At 31.2% G+C, this 19,994-nt stretch overlaps 1 protein-coding gene across 10 annotated transcripts in view; it reads left to right on the top strand.

Annotated features, from left to right (window-relative positions):
- LOC127287467 (beta carbonic anhydrase 1) overlaps positions 1–19,994 on the top strand; it is a 246,247-nt gene that overhangs the window by 7,301 nt on the left and 218,952 nt on the right. For 5 of the 10 annotated variants that reach the window (XR_007843891.1, XM_051314483.1, XM_051314427.1 and 2 more), the window contains one exon: positions 15,190–15,324. The exons of 2 other annotated variants lie outside the window; for them this stretch is intronic. Coding sequence is in view for 7 of the 8 variants with exons in the window: in XM_051314483.1 (XP_051170440.1) it covers positions 15,232–15,324 (93 nt within the window). In the remaining variant the exon portion in view is untranslated. The remainder of the gene's footprint in view (positions 1–15,189; positions 15,325–19,994) is intronic. 3 more of the 10 variants (XM_051314437.1, XM_051314420.1, XM_051314446.1) reach the window with 1 other exon arrangement.

The following is a 19,994-nucleotide window of genomic DNA, read 5'->3' as shown; positions in this document are numbered from 1 at the left end:
AATGTCGAATTTTCTATTTCAAAGGTGTTTTGACTCGAATCGCGTCGCAATTAGTGCATTTACCCTACTTATAAAAGAAAATAATAAATTTCTCTTTTTTAAAACGTAAACAACTATTATTTCAAATGTTTTTAAATTTCTTTTAAAAAACACGATAAATATAACTTATTTGTTTTTATTTTTGGACGAGGAACTAAACAAATATAATTTTCTATATTATATTATCCATGAGCATCCATGTTTATAACGTTTAATATTTGGTTTTTTGCTATCTTAAACCACGAACACAAATTACCTAAGTCTCGTGCATTTTGTTTCGGTATAATTACAGAAGCAGATATCTTACTGTACTTGATTTTTTCTACTTATTCCAGTAAGGTAGCTAAAAGCTAAAATTCGGCCAATTACTAAAGAACCATCTTCTGATTTGATTCTGTAAACATTCGATACCGCCACCTATGGCAAAGTTGTTATACTTCAGCATCAACTCCCGCGCTACATTTGAATTAGTGTTTAAAATTTTTACTTCTATTAACATTTTTAGTTTTTATTTTCTTTAAATTTTTTAAGGTATTACACCATAATACCACAATATTACAAGTATTACACAGTATTACATGATATTACACAATAATACTTATTATTACAAGACATTACAAAATATTACAGGTATTACCAAGTATTACCAGGCAAGTGTACACTTGACTACCAGAGTAAATTCCCCCTCGTTTATATATAAAATAATTTATTGTATTCGTTGCATTGAAACGAAACGTTAGGTATATATGGGGCGAAATTCCTGAAGTGATCCAATTGCCAAAATGTGAGCATTGCACTTTTTGGAAATATAAATAATATTAATATTAAAAAAATTAATATTAATAATATTAATAATATCCTAGTAAAAAAGGATTTTTTGAGATAGCAGTTCGGACAATTGAGCAAGCCGTTTGCTCAATTGTCTAAAATGCATTCGGACAATTTATTTATTTATTTATTTATTTATTTAGAACATAACGGGACATGCCCTTTCGTACAAAAGTACTCCTAAATTCTAATAGTTACGTAAGTAACAATACAAAATATAAAATATTAACTAAATCTAGGTAGGCGCTATAATGGCTAAAGTTCATTATAAGTTTATACAGTAAAGAATAACATAAATCAAATTACATTATTATCAAAAGAGAAGATTAATTTTCGATAAATAGAATCTGCTTTACCATTATATCAATTAATTTCAAAAATAATTGTTATTGTTCAATAATACTGATTTTCTCTAAATCACAATGTATACATTTAGTTCTATATGTATTTTCTTAAATCACTTTCATAGATAGAAATAAAATAAGTTTATCTCAAGGAAGGGACACAAGCTTGGGCACCAAGTGGGGAAATCACTATAGATTCTCCTTACACGCATCTATTTGGACTGTAAGAGTGGATGTGCGATTTCTAGGGGGGATTTTAATTATGGTAGGGATTCCACTCCAATTGGAGTGTTTGTTCAATTGTCCAAAATGCATTATGCCCAATCATCCGCAATATTTCTCGTGTCTAAAAAGCTGCTAAAATAATATGAAAAACTATTGAAACATTGAAAAAACGATAGAAAATGCATAATTCTTGATATATACAGAAAAAGAAAGTATAAAAATACCTCGATCGAGGAAAAGGAAAGAGTTTTCCGAAAAATCACTTTTTAACTGACAGTATTGGGATCTCTTGTACTGTAAGACGCTCTCTGGTGAAAATTTTTGTAACCCTCGAGAGTAGGTCGTTTTGTCTAATTTTGTCCAACTTCCACCAATCAGAGTAGGTTTTTAACGCGGTGTCGAAAAATGGTACCACTGAGAGGAGGTTAAATGATTAAGCCACGCCCCACAAGAGATCCCAATACTGCTGTACTTGACATTTTATGGGTAAAGAAGAGAAGATTATGATAATGAGTGACACTTCATTATCGACTCTCAATATTTGTCGAATGGTAAAATATAATAATAGATTTCTTTCTGATTTTTTAAAAAAGGAATAATTATTGAATTAATTGAATTAATTGAATTAAAAATTTTCTTACTTTTATATTTCATTTATTGTTATGTTTTTATTATATGTTTATATTTTTTTAGTACTAATTTAAATATTTTTATTTAAATTTTAATTAAATTAATTAAATTAAAAATTAGTTTAATTATTTTTTGTTCTTTTTTGCTTAGGGACTATTGGGAAATCTGTATACAGATATCTTGGCTTCCGTATGCCAAGGTTATGTGGGGTTGGTAAAAAAAAGGAATACACTAAACAAAATAAGCTGGCGAACTACTACCAGCCCCGACCCACTAAAAACCCGTCAACCCTTCTTGGGAGCCCTTTTATCTACCTTCGGTACTGTCGTGAAGACTTTTGCCTTCGAGAGTGGCGCTCCAACTCTGTCGCAAAAGCGACTTCCTCCATTCCTGCGGACATCCTGCGTTACCAATTTTAAAATAAAACGGAAATCAATGTCAAGCGGAATCAACAGCACACCAGAAAAGAAAACAATAAAAAGTCAAGAAATAAAATAAAAGTAAAATAAACAAAAGTCAAAAAATAAAATTGTAATAAGACAGATGAACACACAAAATATAACATAAAACTGTAAAAAGACTAAAATAAATAAACAGAAAATTGTAAAAAGACAATAAAAGACAAAATAAATAATAAAATGAACAAATAAATAAATAAAAACTGTATACTGTCAATTTCGCCTATCTGCGGCCATCGAGATCCTTTCTCATCATAACAGAGATGATAAAGGTTTCGATGAGCCGCCAGTTTTCCTGGGACTGGATCATCAGCGCTACCATGTTCTCCGGTGTAACTGTAGCGTTTACACTGGTAAACATGGCCTGCCTCTCCAAGTCCCATTGACTGCAGGCAAAGAGGGTGTGCTCTGCGTTGTCCAAAGGGAACTGGCAGTAAGCACACGCCTCACTCTCTCTCTTCTTAAAGCGCTGCAAGTATGAATTAAAACATCCGTGACCTGTCAGCGCTTGTGTCAAATAGTGTAGCGTTTAAGCAGCGTCTACAATAAGCGCGTCGAACGTGGACGTGAACGTGTATCTAATGAGAGAGAGGGGAATAGATGTATATATCCGTACCCCTCTCTCTCATTAGGTACACGTTCGCGTCTACGTCCCACGCGCTTATTGTAGACGCTGCTTTACACTGGTAAACATGGCCTGCCTCTCCAAGTCCCATTGACTGCAGGCAAAGAGGGTGTGCTCTGCGTTGTCCAAAGGGAACTGGCAGTAAGCACACGCCTCACTCTCTCTCTTCTTAAAGCGCTGCAAGTATGAATTAAAACATCCGTGACCTGTCAGCGCTTGTGTCAAATAGTAGGAGACATCTCCATGGTTCCTACTTAACCAAGTGGCGAGTGTCGGTATAAGGCGATAAGTCCATCGACCTTTTACCTCCCCGTCCCATCTTTGTTGGCATTTTTCGACGAGCCTGTGCCTCGCTTCGAAGCGGATTCGGTCCTTGCTGGGTCGTTCTTCCTCTTTAGAGGAATTCGCCTCCTTGAGAAGGAGGATAATTTCCTCCCTCTCAAGCGCCAAAAGATCTGCTGGCGGGACACTTGCAAGGACCTGCACAGCGCTCGTAGATACTGTCCGATAAGCAGAGGCAATACGTGAAGTAATGCATCTCTGCGCGGAGATGACCACTTGACCTCGAATTCGTCTATCACGATTCGTGGGGATTTATAACCACGTCTGTCTGTGACCAGCAATGCTTCGGTTTTTTCCATGGCCATTTGAAGACCTCTGGTTTCCAGCCAGCATTTTGCTAGCCGCACCCTTGCGGATTCGATTTGCGTAATGTCTACTTAACTAAGCGGACTTTAGGTAGACATTAGGTAGACATGTAAAAAAACGTATAAAAAAGCTATTAATCGACTTATTATGATAAAAAAAAGTTGATAAAAGGGTAAATGAATGTTTATAGAGTAAATTCGTACAAAATTTGTAATTAATAAAGCAATAAATAATTAATAATGAATGGAAATGTGCGCGAGGTACCTGATCAGTTCAGCTGTACAATTATTTTCGTGCTATTTTCATGAAAAGAATATAAATTAACGGCAAAAACAATTGATATTTATAAAAAAGTGTAAAATTGATTTAATTTGAGTGTTTGCAATACGAATTATTAAATAATAATTAAGTTTTTATCAAATGTGAATAGTGTTGTGAAAACCTGTGAAAACTAATGAGTTACTACATTACCGATCGCATATGATAATAAAAAGTTCTCGATGAGTGTAACAAAAAAGCTGCAATCATGTCCGTAATTTTGGACGAGAAACAATTATGAAATCAATAATTATTTGTATAACTTTATTCTGCATTTTAAAATTCACTTTTTATTTTCTTTTAAAGCAAAAGCTTATTGGAAGAAAACAAGCTCGCACTGTATTGTAAAAACTGGTGGCGCCATCTCTCATATGCGATCGGTAATGTAGTAACTCATTAGTTTTCACAGGTTTTCACAACACTATTCACATTTGATAAAAACTTAATTATTATTTAATAATTCGTATTGCAAACAATAAAATTAAATCAATTTTACACTTTTTTATAAATATCAATTGTTTTTGCCGTTAATTTATATTTTTTTCATGAAAATAGCACGAAAATAATTGTACAGCTGAACTGATCAGGTACCTCGCGCACATTTCCATTCATTATTAATTATTTATTGCTTTATTAATTACAAATTTTGTACGAATTTACTCTATAAACATTCATTTACCCTTTTATCAACTTTTTTTTATCATAATAAGTCGATTAATATCTTTTTTATACGTTTTTTTACATGTCTACCTAATGTCTACCTAAAGTCCGCTTAGTTAAGTAGACATTACGCAAATCGAATCCGCCAGGGCAGACATTCGTTCACCAATGTCCCTAGAGCTTCCGCCGAGTCGGCAGTGCACACGTAAGATCGTAAGATACATTCCATAAAAATGGTCCTACCCTTGAGCCTTGAGGGGCCCCACGCTGCATCTCTTCCTTGAGAATGCAGGTGTCTCCCTCGTAAATAACCCACCTGTCGCTTAGATAATTATCCATTATCCGCAACAGGTAGGGCGATATACCCTTCTGTATCATCGACTCGATGAGATCTTCCCATCTCGCGGAATTGAACGCGTTCCGTATGTCTATTGCTACCAACGCGCAGAAGCTCTTCTTTTTATCTGGTCCCAATTTGTTTTTCCCTTCTCTGGCGAGGTCCACAACTGCCTTTATGGCATCAACTGTGGACCGACCTTTGCGGAATCCAAATTAGTTATCGGATAGACTATTCTCTCCGGTCAAGTGAGATTGCATACTCTGCAGAACCATGTTCTCTAGAAGTTTGCCCATTGTATCCAACAGGCATATAGGCCTGTAGGATGAGACCTTATCTAGAGGTTTGTCTCCCTTTCTTAGGAGGACCAGCCTTTGCCTCTTCCAGTCTGGAAAGAACTCTCCTCTCTCTAGGCAGCGATTGAAGATGTCCAGCAAAATCTGGGGGGAAGCAACAATCACCTCTTTTTGGATCTTGTTGCTTATCCCATCGATTCCAGGCGCCTTGCCTGTCTGCAATCTTCTACCTGCTGCTTCCAATTCTTCAAGAGTAAAGAGTTCTTCCTCTGTGACTATGCAAGAACTCCAGTCCTTCCTAAGCCACGGCTCTGCAGGAGGAAACAGGGCTTTTATTACCTTTCTGACCCAATCGAGATTGTCCAGGCCGGGGGTCTTTTGCCTCGTTACTAATTTCTTAGTAACTATTTTAAAAGCCAGACCCCATGGATCCTTCTCGACGTCCTCAATTAGGTCCTTCCAGCTACGGCGTCGCGACGCGCGGATCTTTTTGCTGAGGTTCTTTTTGGCCTCCTTGTATGCTTCCTTGAGCAAGGGATCTCCCTTAGATCGGGTATATGTCCTTCTTGCTCTGAAACATGCCTTTCGCAAGGAGGCCAACCTTTCTGACAACCAGTGCAAGGATTTCCTTCTGAAAGAGGTGCCTTTGCGACGCGGCATTGATACATCACAAGCGTTGATGATAATGTTCCTCACCGCTCGGACCTCTTTCTCCAGATTGTTCGTCCTCTTCACCCAGCCCAAGTCTTTAATGAGACAGGCTTCTTCAAGGGACCGGACGAACTTCTCCTTGTCGAGTCTCTTAGTGTTCCACGAGGGGCTTTTTCGACTAGGGGCTTCCTGTCTTCTGCCTCCTTGTGTGTCTCCCACTGAGACTGAGAACTCGATGTACTGGTGGTCACTTGCGGTATATTCCTCAGAGACCCGCCAGTCGCTTATGCGGCTAATCAAATGAGACGATGCGATTGTCAAATCTATGATTGATCCGATCGTGTCTCTTCTGAAAGTCCACGACTTTCCTTGATTGACAACTATTAAATTGTTCCTGGAGACCATTTCTGCAATCATTATACCTCTTTTATCGATCCTAGTCTCTCCCCACTCTGGAGACTTTGCATTAAAGTCTCCTGTGACGAGAACATCCAGCCTGGATTCTCTAAGGCTCGATTCTAGGTTCTCAATGTCTGCTTCGAAGTCCGACAGTGGATCGTTCCGAGAAAAAAAAAAATTAAGATATCCTTTTTTGTTATTTTCGAGATATTAATTAATTATATAATTATTAATTAATATTTTATAAACAAATGAAGTTATAGTACTTCTGACGTTACAAACTGAAAGTTGCCGTAATTCCGCATCCAATGAGCTCCATATGAAGTATTTGGAATTAGTGGATTGTTAATAAACAATTAAATAACATTGCAATTGTTTATGGAAAATCCTCTAATCCTCCTAAAATCCTCCACCTCTTGAAATGCACCAAAAATGAGTCAGGTTGGTGGCGCCACTGTCTATGTCGTTCAGCATTGGCTCATTTTGAGTTGCAACAAAAATGAGACTAGGTTTTTCCTGTGTCGAAAATAACAAAAAAGGACACATCAATATTTTTTGTAATGAAAATACACATTTTAAACTTTCAAAAAAAAATCAAAATTCACTGTTTAAATTTTCCACAAAATCATAAATTTTTTTAATCGCTTATGTCTGGAAAATGAGGTCCTACAAACACACTCACACAAATAAAAATGAGTAGGAGAAGCAGGCAGAAGCGCCTACATCTTAGGGTTTCGTGGCCGTAAGTCTTAAGTCTTATGCTTAAGCTTAAGAATTAAGACTTATGCTTAAGACTTAAGGGGTTTCCTAAATTTTTTTGCCCTAAAATAGAAGGTTTATAAAAGATCGTGTACTCATAAGTTTTAAAATATAATTGATCAAAAGTTTTTACATGTTACTATATACGTCAAGAACTATTTAAAAAAAAATTGCGATCTTAAAAAATATTATTATGCTCCTTCTACAGAGGTCGCTATGTACACTGGTCAAAATCAAAGTCCTTTACGGTAACCACTGTAGCTCATCGCAGAATCATCTAAAATAAAAAAATCAAACGTGATTTTAAAGTTTAAGACCTAATACAGGTCCTAAACCTCGAGATATTAAAAAAAATCAAAAATTAAAAAAATGGCAAGCTTTGGAACCCAAAAAACTGAAAAAACACCATTTTTTTGACAATCAATCACTCACAAAAACCTGATTATTGAATATTTTAAATATATTAGAGGTTTAGGGCCTGCAAAAACTTCCACTGAATCGAATGCAACTTGAATTTTTGAAATCAGTCAAACGGTTTTTGAGTTCTACTGGTTACCATTTTTAAATATAGTGTTTTGAGAAAAAAGTGTTTAAAGTTTTGATATCAAAAGGTTATAATTAGTCAAGCAGAAGTAACTAAATCAGCTTGAAAATTCTTACTCAGGGGTTTTTGGGGTCGCTGATTACGAATATGATGTCAGATTTTAAAAATTCAAAATGGCGGATCCAATATGGCGGACATGAAAGTTAAAAATCAATTGCATTTACTCGAAACTTGGTACTCGGGGGTTTTTGGGGTCGCTGATTACGAATATGATGTCAGAATTTAAAAATTCAAAATGGCGGATCCAATATGGCGGACGAAAAAATTTTAAAACTAATCGGATTTGCTCGAAAATGATGAAATGATATGAATATGATGAATTGTCCGTACTATGTCCATGACCATGTCGGGTTTATTATCAGCAAACCAAAAAACCTTTTTTATATTTGAATTTTCGAATTCTGTCATCATATTCAATCCAAGCATTTTTTAAATTTGTCCGCCATATTGGATCCGCCATTTTGAAATTTGAAAAATGGACACCGGATTCGTAATCAGCGACCCCATAAACCCCCGAGTAGGACATTTCGAGCCAATCTAAACACTTTTTAAAAAACTTGTCAGCCATATTGGATCCGCCATTTTGAATTTTTAAAATCTGACATTAAATTCGTAATCAGAGACCCCAATAACACCCCGAGTAACGAATTTCAAGCAAATCCATTCGCTCGGTTTATCGTGGACACGAAAGGGTTAATTATACAATCTGTAGACGCATATATATATATATATGTATTTTGTTAAATAACTTAAGATTTTGAGCGAATTATGATCTAATGATTTAACCACACATTCTTAACATACTTTCCTATCAAAAAATGAAGAAAAAAAAAATTCGATTTTTTTGACCAAAAAAATTTAGGAAACCCCTTAAGCATAAAACATGAGCATAAGAATTAATACATATGCTTAAGTTGTAACTCTTAAGACTTCTGCTTAAGTTTTAAGTTTTTTGCTTAAGACTTAAGTGTTAAGCATAAGACTTAAGAACTACGGACGGACGCCCGACTCTCGCTATAAGGCTGCCCGCACAAGAAAAGACGGAGCCGTTTGCAGGATGTGTTTCAAATGAGATAAAAAAGGAAAGAGCGATATTTCTGTCTTTTTCTATCTCATTTGAAACACATTCTGCATACTGCTCCGTCTTTTCTTGTGCGAGCAGCCTAAGGGTTCGGCCTGCGGCCGCGGATCCCTAAAAATCATAAAAATAATTTAAAACTTTTTTCTGATCTTTAAAAAACAATTTTTTTTTAAAAATCCCAAAATCACCCCTAGAAAGGATTGAATCTTTCCTAAATGAACAGCTACGATTTTCGGGTTAAGTTTTTTAGTTTTATGGGGTACTAAGGAACCACCAGGTACACGGAGAGAAGGGCGTAGTAGATCTTACTACTATCTCAGTTAAATCTACTAAACAGTATCGTTCATTTTGGACGGACTAAACATTCAGTTAAATGAACGATACTGTTTAGTAAAAAAATTTACACGATTATCGATAGAAAAAAATTTACCGACAGAAACGAAATGTAGAAATCTGATTGGTTGTCCGCAATCTGGTTAATTGTGGACAACCAATCAGATTTGTGCATTTTTATTCTGTCGGTAAATTTTTTTGTGTGACAGAACTATAGTAGTCCCTCTGACTACGCTGTTTAGTAGAATCTGGACTAAACGTGTTTTGTAGAATAGACTAAATCTCTTCTCTCCGTGTAACAATGATTTTTCTCGGCATCGTAAGCAAACTTTTTTTTCTTTCCAGACACTTGTGATTGAATCGTGAATTTCAAAAAGGGCTCAACTCGAAAAAGTGTAAGTGTCATTTTAGTATTACAATCGATAGTTGAGCCCTTATCGAAATTGACGATTCAATTCGTATAAATCATATGGGAAGTTGCCAATACTTACGATTGGTTCAAAAGTGGTCCATTCTTGGCGCCCAATCGTATTCTCTTGGTAAAACTATGGGCAACCGCACCATTGGTTTTGATTTGGAATGATCAAGCTACTGCCAATGATTGTCAGCCAAGCTTTAAGCCAATATATGGCTGCCAAAGATCGGCCAAAAATAGGCAACAATCATTGGCAAATTATTGGCAACCAATAATAAGCCAATATTAAAAAATGTTTAAATTAAAAAAAAGTATACAAAAAAATATTTTATTTTTATTATTTTTAAATAATTATTGTTCTATTTTTAATAATTTAATTAAAATAAAAAAAATGGTCATTACAGTATGTAGTAAAACCATTTCTTCTAAAAAAAGTTTGTCTCACATCCTAAAAGAAGGAGAGACATAGGGCAGAAAAATATTTTAACGAAATAGTTATTTTCGTATCAAGAGCGCAAAATAGGTGATTGTGGCGCCGGCGAGATTTAGGAAAGTGTGTGTGAATATAATACTGTAATATATTATAAACAGTAAAATTCCATTAGGCCTTCTTGACCAAAAGAAGCGGGCGTAAAAGTACTTTTACGCCCGCTTGCCTAACCCCGAGCGACAATGAGATACTTTGGGCCCGCTTTAAGTGCCCGAAATAACATACTTTTCGGGCAGGTAGGACAAAAAAAAATTTTGTTCACCTCTTATATACAAATCTAGTGACACCTCAACTTCGAGAAAGAGTGATGTTCACCCTCCCTGTGGCGTTGAGCGAACTAAAGTCCAGAGCAGAGCCAACTGCGCAGCGCGGGAACATTTGGAAAATTTGAATTAATTAGATATTTTATTTTTTACTTTCAAACAAATAATTAGATTCAAATAATAATTAATTTAATAAATATTTAATTTAATAGGGTCAGTTGGGGTAAATGGGGACAAATCGCCATTTTTCACAAATTACGTAAGTCTCTTCCTTAAAAGGGTAATATTTGCGGGTTTATTTTTTTTAAGTTGTTATTTACATTCCTAGGATTAATTTTATGCGACAGAAAAAAATTTAGATTTAAACGCATGAAACTGACTATCCCCATTTACCTCAAAATTTAGAAAATTAATTTTTTACAGAGAAAATTTGACCAAAAAAAAGATTTTCTTATCGTGATATTTTTTTGGGATACAAATAATTTTACTGTTTATAATATATTACAGTATTATATTCACACACACTTTCCTAAATCTGAACATCCATGTTCTTTAAATGTTTTAGAACATTACTTGGCGGACATGAAACGTTCTAAAAATGGTTTTATAACGAACATGGTTTTTTGCCCACTAGAAAGTTTATTTTTTGTACATTAAATACAGACCAATATAAAGTGGTACCTAATATTAAAATGAGATATACTTTAAAATTTCCTAATATAATTTCTCACAGTTTTTATTCGTATTAAACACTTTTTCACTGTTAAAAATAATAAAAAGTGTGACACTGTTAAACTCACTTACAAACATCGTTCACTTTAAAATTTACTCTCTGAATCAGCGATAAGTATACCACTGGTACCAATCAGCGGATATACGCTGAAAAATCAGTGAAATTCCACTAATTCATCAGTGCATATAAGCTGATTAGAATCAGTGGTATACTTATAGCAGAGAATCAGCGAGATTCCGCTGATTCAAATTTAGAGAGTAAATATTAATAAAGTAATAATAGTTTGCTATCCGCTAGAGTTGACGCAACGAAATTGTGTGTAAGTTTCTTTTTTATTGATCTGTTGTTTTTATAGTAAACATATTATTATTTATAGCAAAAGTCTACTGTTACCATTCAAATTGCGAAATATATCAACAACAAAGAGATATGGAGAAAATTTTCATGAGATATTTTTTTTACATCTTTTAAAGAGGAACAACTTTTGTCAGAGAATTTTTTTTTTTGATATTGTATTTCTTGAGAAAAATGAAATTTTTCTTTTAAAAAATAAAATAAAAATTTTTTTTTCTCTTTTATTGATATTGAGCACAAAAAATATGTGCCGTCTAAAAAACTAAGAAAAACCAAATTTCGGAAAAAATTGATTTTTAACTCCGAAGATGTTTCGCCTGCTTGATTTGAAATGAATTCAGTCTATAATGAAATTTTAAATATATATATATATAAGAAGCATGATTTCCTATTAACGTAATCATTTTATAATGATATTTCTAAAATTCTTAATAAAAATTGTCATTTGAGTTTCCTATAGTAAAATTTTAATTTTTCAAATGACTTTACTAATTTTTATTTTCTAACTATATATTATATACCTAATATTATTTTTATTTGAGGCTTTCTTAAAAGTGATAATAATAATTAATGAAATCCGTTACTTTCCATGTTAGTTTCGCGCGCACTACCGTAGATCAACTGTCAGATGTACAAATTGAATTATCGTTATGGTCCCGTCGCGAAAATATGATTGGTTAAGTCAGGAACATACTTTGAATATTGCTTGCCCTATTGAAAAAAAACACGTATAATTGTACGTATAATAATACGTATTATTATACGTATAATTATACGTATTATTATACGTATAATTATACGTATAATAAGACATACGAATTTGAAACAAGAATTATACGTATAATTATACGTATAATAATACGTATAATTAATTATACGTATAATAATACGTATAATTATACGTATTATTATACGTATAATTATAATTCTATTAAAAATAGAATAATAGAATAGAATAATAATAGAATAATTAGTAGCAAAATTGCGCTGAAAATTTTTAGAAATTTTAAAATGCAAATTAAATTTCACGAAAAAAAATATCGTCGAATGTCAATTCAAGCAGTCACCCATCCAAGTACTAACCGCGTCCAACGTTGCTTAACTTCCGTGATCTGATGAGAACTTATTCCTTCGCCTTGGTGTTTCCGCTGTCTTGTCTTGATTAATAACTTTGTCGTATAAGTATTGTATCGCACCTCACTTTTAGTGATACTTATACGACAAAGTTATTAATCAAGACAAGACAGCGGAAACACCAAGGCGAAGGAATAAGTTCTCATCAGATCACGGAAGTTAAGCAACGTTGGACGCGGTTAGTACTTGGATGGGTGACTGCTTGAATTGACATTAGACGATATTTTTTTTCGTGAAATTTAATTTGCATTTTAAAATTTCTAAAAATTTTCAGCGCAATTTTGCTACTAATTATTCTATTATTATTCTATTCTATTATTCTATTTTTAATAGAATTATAATTATACGTATAATAATACGTATAATTATACGTATTATTATACGTATAATTAATTATACGTATTATTATACGTATAATTATACGTATAATTCTTGTTTCAAATTCGTATGTCTTATTATACGTATAATTGTACATATAATAATACGTATAATAATACGTATAATTATACGTATTATTATACGTACAATTATACGTGTTTTTTTTCAATAGGGTGGGGTGTCTAGACACCCCAGTTACTCCTTCTAAGGTTAAAAAATCAAAAATTTACTTTTTAGCTAAAAAAAACTTTTGTCTGTATTTAAATTTAAGTTAATATGTAGATACTACCATTATATTTATTGCGTTAAAAAATCCACCAATCTACATAAGTATACGTTTTACTAGAAAATGATAAAATTAATGATAATTTATAATTTTTCAAAATATTGAAATTTTTTTTGGTTAAAACTTCAGTAATGTTTTCTTGCTATAAAATATTCTACAATGAAAAACGATTTAATTAATTATTGACTTTATAATGTCATTATTATATCCTAAATTATTTTTTAGCTAAAACTTTTGTTTATATATTTTCCCTATTGAAAAAAAACACGTATAATTATACGTATAATAATACGTATAATTATACGTATAATTGTACGTATAATTATACGTATAATTGTACGTATTATTATACGTATAATTATACGTATTATTATACGTATTATTATACGTACAATTATACGTATAATAAGACATACGAATTTGAAACAAGAATTATACGTATAATTATACGTATAATAATACGTATAATTAATTATACGTATAATAATACGTATAATTATACGTATAATTGTACGTGTTTTTTTTCAATAGGGATATATTTTTGTTTATTAATATATACCTAAATATTATAAAATATAGACACGTATAATAATACGTATAATAATACGTATAATTATACGTATAATTGTACGTATTATTATACGTATTATTATACGTATAATTATACGTATTATTATACATATAATTATAATTCTATTAAAAATAGAATAATAGAATAGAATAGATTAATTAGTAGCAAAATTGCGCTGAAAATTTTTAGAAATTTTAAAATGCAAATTAAATTTCACGAAAAAAAATATCGTCGAATGTCAATTCAAGCAGTCACCCATCCAAGTACTAACCGCGTCCAACGTTGCTTAACTTCCGTGATCTGATGAGAACTTGTTCCTTCGCCTTGGTGTTTCCGCTGTCTTGTCTTGATTAATAACTTTGTCGTATAAGTATCACTAAAAGTGAGGTTAGGTGCGATACAATACTTATACGACAAAGTTATTAATCAAGACAAGACAGCGGAAACACCAAGGCTAAGGAACAAGTTCTCATCAGATCACGGAAGTTAAGCAACGTTGGACGCGGTTAGTACTTGGATGGGTGACTGCTTGAATTGACATTCGACGATATTTTTTTTCGTGAAATTTAATTTGCATTTTAAAAATTCTAATAATTTTCAGCGCAATTTTGCTACTAATTAATCTATTCTATTCTATTATTCTATTTTTAATAGAATTATAATTATACGTATAATAATACGTATAATTATACGTATTATTATACGTATAATTAATTATACGTATTATTATACGTATAATTATACGTATAATTATGCGTATAATTCTTGTTTCAAATTCGTATGTCTTATTATACGTATAATTATACGTATAATAATACGTACAATTATACGTATAATAATACGTATAATTATACGTACAATTATACGTATAATTATACGTACAATTATACGTATAATTATACGTATTATTATACGTATAATTATACGTGTTTTTTTTCAATAGGGTTATGTTAATATGTAGTTGAATGGTCTAGCTTTCATAAAAATTTTCATGAAATGACCATTACTTCTGTCATAAAAGACTATGTTTAATATGTTTACTGTTAAAACAAAAGATTAATAAAAAAGAAGTTTACCAATACATATAGTGTGAAAAAGTGTACTCAACCTGTGTTAAAATCTACTTGAACTTCATCTCTTCGGTAGCACGTAATAATATTTATTAAATAAGCTGTCCTTGTGCATAGCTTATTTTTTTCAAATTCCAAAGTGAATTCTTGGTGGCGATTTAAGAAATTTTAACTTTCTTAAAAAGAACTAACAACTTACAATTAGTAGTTAGTATATAAAGAAAGAAATATTTTAATTTATTTATATCAATTTTTTTAAGTGCAGGTATTTTGTTACTTAAACAACATATACATGTTCGAAAATGGATAGAATATTACGAGGTATAATGAAATATCGAAAATGTCACAGAGAAGGGATGGTGAAGCAATTCCAACAAGTTCGAGACAATCCTGAGGTTAGTTTATATAATATATGCAAATATTGGTGTTGGATAATAATATATAGGTATTTCTTTAGAACGAGGGCACTTTCATTTCTTTGATTAATAACTGAATAAACATCATCCAGATATTGTTAAAAAATAGAGAATTTCTTTATATCAATAAAATATATTTATGGGTCATCCACAGAGTATAATATGATCCTTTTGGAGGTTTCAATTATAAAAATACCCAGCAAACACGTTCTATAATTGTTCTATTAAAATTAAAGAACATTGTTCTAGAACAATTGTGCCATCAATAACATGTAGCAGTTATAGAACCAAATGGTAACAGTGTTCTAGAACAATGTTCCTAATATGTTACATAACTGTTTTATTTTTTTGCTCCAGAACTGTTCTTAGATATAAGTTCCATAAGTATTCTGCCGTGTGATATAAAAACTTAGTTAACTGACATTTTGACGAAAAATGAGTTTTTGGTATCAATGAACTCATAAGAAAAAGCTGCGTCTAATAGTTATAGTTTAAATAATTTTTGCAAATTATTGTTTATAAAAAATAGTTATTAAAAATCTTAAAAACTCCAGAAAATGAAAGAATATTTGATAAAAAGTTAAGGAAAGTACTTTGCGTAGTCCAAAAAACAAATGAGGCTGCGAGCTCGAATATAAGATTTGAAGGAAAAACTTAGTCAAAGGCAGTTGTGTGTTTTTTGTATCAAATAAGTAGTCGAGTCTGAGCGTTGGATTTGAAATAAAAACCTCACATTTGCAGCGCTTGCAATTAGCTAAGTTCTTCCATCAAAAATTGAGTCGAGTCAGAGCCGAACGACTACTTAACTGCAATTCGGCTAAACTCGGATTGTCCTCGGGTCGCAGGCAGTAAGCTGCTGTTTCCCTTGCTTCTGTCAAAACTTCAACTCAGAGGTTATGTTTAGCGGAATGAAAAGTGTATCAAGTTGAAATTGAGAAATAAAAAACGAAGAAAATTGTAAGTAAAATTAACTCAGACGATTTTTTTTAATGTTTTTAAACTTAATAATAAAGATTGTTCATTTCATTTCAGTAGTTTAAACGTATATTATTATTATCATTATTCAAAATTAACATTGTCTAATTAGTTCTTATTTGGTGAAAATTTATTTGCAGTGTTCATGTACTTTTAAAATGATTTGTGAATTCGTAAAACGTATTATAGAACTGTTGCAACTGTCCCCTTACCACATGACGTCACTGCAGTTAGCTAAGTTCTTCCATGAAATCAGCAGACCGAGCTCGCGTACCTATTTCGTGGACACTACGCAAAGGTCTTTCCCAAACTTTTTACTTCATATTTGCATTCGGAAAAACACACAAGTGCATTATTTCATATAATTTGTTTAAATAATTAATTTTTTATTTCATAATTAAATAGAGCACCATCATTATACCAAGTATGTGAAGTTAAATTTAATAATTTTTTAATTCTTATTAGTTTTCTGAAAGCAAACAGTTTTTCCCTATTTTCTCGCTTCGACATAAATGTCAGTTAACCAAGTTGTAACCGAATTGGGTTACGATTCGGTTACGTTTCGGTTACTTGTGAAAAATTGTCGTTAATCGACGAAATATGTTGTAAATAACTATTAGGAATGGTTAATAGACATTTAGGGGTCTTATTTATACAACAATAACAATAAATTAAGATATAATTACTCAATAATAACTGTTTTAAGTGTACAATGCATACAGTTGTTGAGTTACCATATATGTATATTACCATCAGCGGCAGCTGTGATACGCGCGTTAAACACTAGATGGCGTTGAACATTACTTTGTGAATGAATTTCTAAAATCAAACACTTGAGTGTCAAATGTGTAAGTGAATATAAGTTTTAAAAAAATAGATCGATTTATTAAAACAACTTTTTTCATTTGTACAAATAAAAACAAAATTTTATTAGGAACAAAAGTTTTTTTTTCTGTCAAAATTAATCTTTCTCCTTTCATTGAGAAAAGAAATTTTTTTATTCAGAAAAAATTTTTTTTTTTCAAAATTAATATTTCTTATTTTATTGAGGAAAAAAGTTTCTTTTGTGTCACAATTACTTTTTCTCATTTCATTGAAAAAATAAAATTTTTTATTAAGAAAAAATTTGTTTGTGTAAAAATTAATCTTTTCATTTTATTGTGAAAAAAAAATTATTATTAAGAAAAAAATTTTTTTAGGGAAAAATAGATTTCTTTGTGTCACAATTAATTTTTCTCATGTCATTGAGAAAAAAAAAATTTTTATTGAGAAAATTTTTTTTTTATATTTGTAGAAATGAAAAAAGTTGTTTTAATAAATCGATCTATTACATTCTCATCACATGAGAAGGTATTATAATTGGTCGAAAATTGACTTTTACTATTTCCATGAAATCTTTACGTTTTGAGGTGCCCTGAGTCGAAAAATCATGGTCCGGCGAAAGTGTCTGTCTGTGTGTCTGTATGTATGTATGTATGTACGTATGTAGACACAAAATGTTGTTGACACAATAACTTTTGTAAATCGAAACAAATCGTTTTGCAATTTTGCATACACAAAGTTAGTATCAAAATACAGGTTAAGTTCGTTAGCCAGCCATTTTCATCAAAAAATGCAAAAACTGCGGGATTTTCAAAATTTTGAAATTTAATTTAAAAAAAAAAAAATTTTTTTTCACTACACAGCATTATAGTCGAGGAAAAAGAAAACAATTTTTTTAAATAAAATTTTTTGATTAAAATAAAATTGTAAAAGTTACAGTGGTTTAATTGTCCGGCGAAAGTGTCTGTCTGTGTGTCTGTATGTATGTATGTATGTATGTACGTACGTATATAGACATAAAATGTTGTTGACAAAATAACTTTTATAAATCGAAACAAATTGATTTGCAATTTTGCACACACAAAAGTCACAAAGTCGCAAACAAATACACTTGCATGTACAGTGTACAGGTTCATGTACTTTGTTTCAATTCTTTTTACAGGTTCGTTTTCTGCTCTTGTACAAGATCACGCGAATGTGCAAGTACTTAAACTTGAACAAGAAAATGTACATGATATTGTACAAGATTTTTCAACTGGAAATAGTATATATAACCCTTACTTTTATGTATAACAAGTTCGAAGTAAATAAAATAAATTGTTTAATTAAAAAAACTATTTGAAAAAAATAATGGAGATGAGATACTAACCCCTTAAATGTATTCGTTTGCTTAAATGTTTCATATATTTAAATAATAAAAAATCCAAATACTCAAAAACACTTCTAATTCCGCATCATACATTCGAGCGTGAAACGCGAGTGCCATGATGAGAATTTTCTCTTTAAAGTCGAAGAACTTTAAGAAAATTAATCCTATATAATAATAATAAAATTATTGTATATAATTTTTATATTAAAATATTATAATATAATATTAAGTGTTTTAGAAATTCATTCACAAAGTAATGTTCAACGCCATCTAGTGTTTAACGCGCGTATCACAGCTGCCGCTGATGGTAATATACATATATGGTAACTCAACAACTGTATGCATTGTACACTTAAAACACTTATTATTGAGTAATTATATCTTAATTTATTGTTATTATTGTATAAATAAGACCTCTAAATGTCTATTAACCATTCCTAATAGTTATTTACATAACATATTTCGTCGATTAACGACAATTTTTCACAAGTAACCGAAACGTAACCGAATCGTAACCCAATACGGTTACATCTCGGTTTACCCAATCCGCCAGGGAAATCCGGAAATTTTTTCTTGGATTATTCTCTAACAAATGTTCTATACACAGTGGTCCTCAAGCAGCGACAGGTTCGACTAAAATGGATCCAAAAATTGACTGAACAAGCTTTTAGAAGACTATTCGTAAATGTAAAAACTGTCGAAAAAACTTAAAATTACATTTTACGAAATGTATTTTTAGCATTGTATTATACTGTTCAGTAATCAACAATTATATCTGTAATGTTCATTAGTAAACCATTTTAGTGTACAGTACGTACTCACTAAGCATTAGTATATTTAACTTATAGTAAAATACATACAAAAGCTTGTAGAATAGCTTATTAGACACAGAAAAAACTGGGTGTTGTTTTGACATTAAATTCGGTGTTAAAAATGTATGCAACAAATTTTATCCTGTTGGTATCATTTTGACACCAAAATTGGAGAAATTTTAATTTTACCTACTCTAAATGAAAAAATTTTCGCTTATTTAAGAGAAAATCAAATGTTTAATCTGAATTCAGGTTGCAATAATTTTATGGTTAGAACTATGTTATTGAACGCAATTAAATATAAACAAAAGTTTATAATAAAATAGTTTTCACTCTTGGATTTGACATAATTTCAATTGCGGTTAACAAACTTTATTTTTGTTATTATTTAATATAATTAATTTATTGAATATTTATAATGTTATAAAAATAAATAATTTAATTAAATGTTTGTTTTTTTTAAATTTACATTGTATGTTGAATACAATATTTTTATAACCTTTCGAAAATTGTTCTCTATTTACATCATATATATATATAAATGTAATTTAAAATTATAATGTGCCATTAAAAATTAAAATAAAAGTTATTTACCTCTTTCCTAAAAAAATATTTACCTTTTTTCTATGATGAAATTTTAGAATCAATAAAATTTCTCCATTTTGACAAAA

Source organism: Leptopilina boulardi, unplaced genomic scaffold, assembly GCF_019393585.1.
Source record: "Leptopilina boulardi isolate dan_hultmark-lab unplaced genomic scaffold, ZJU_Lbou_2.1 LbouV2_122, whole genome shotgun sequence".
Classification (NCBI taxonomy): domain Eukaryota; kingdom Metazoa; phylum Arthropoda; class Insecta; order Hymenoptera; family Figitidae; genus Leptopilina; species Leptopilina boulardi.
Note: the sequence above shows the minus strand (reverse complement) of the source record. Positions and strands in the feature narration are given on the sequence as shown.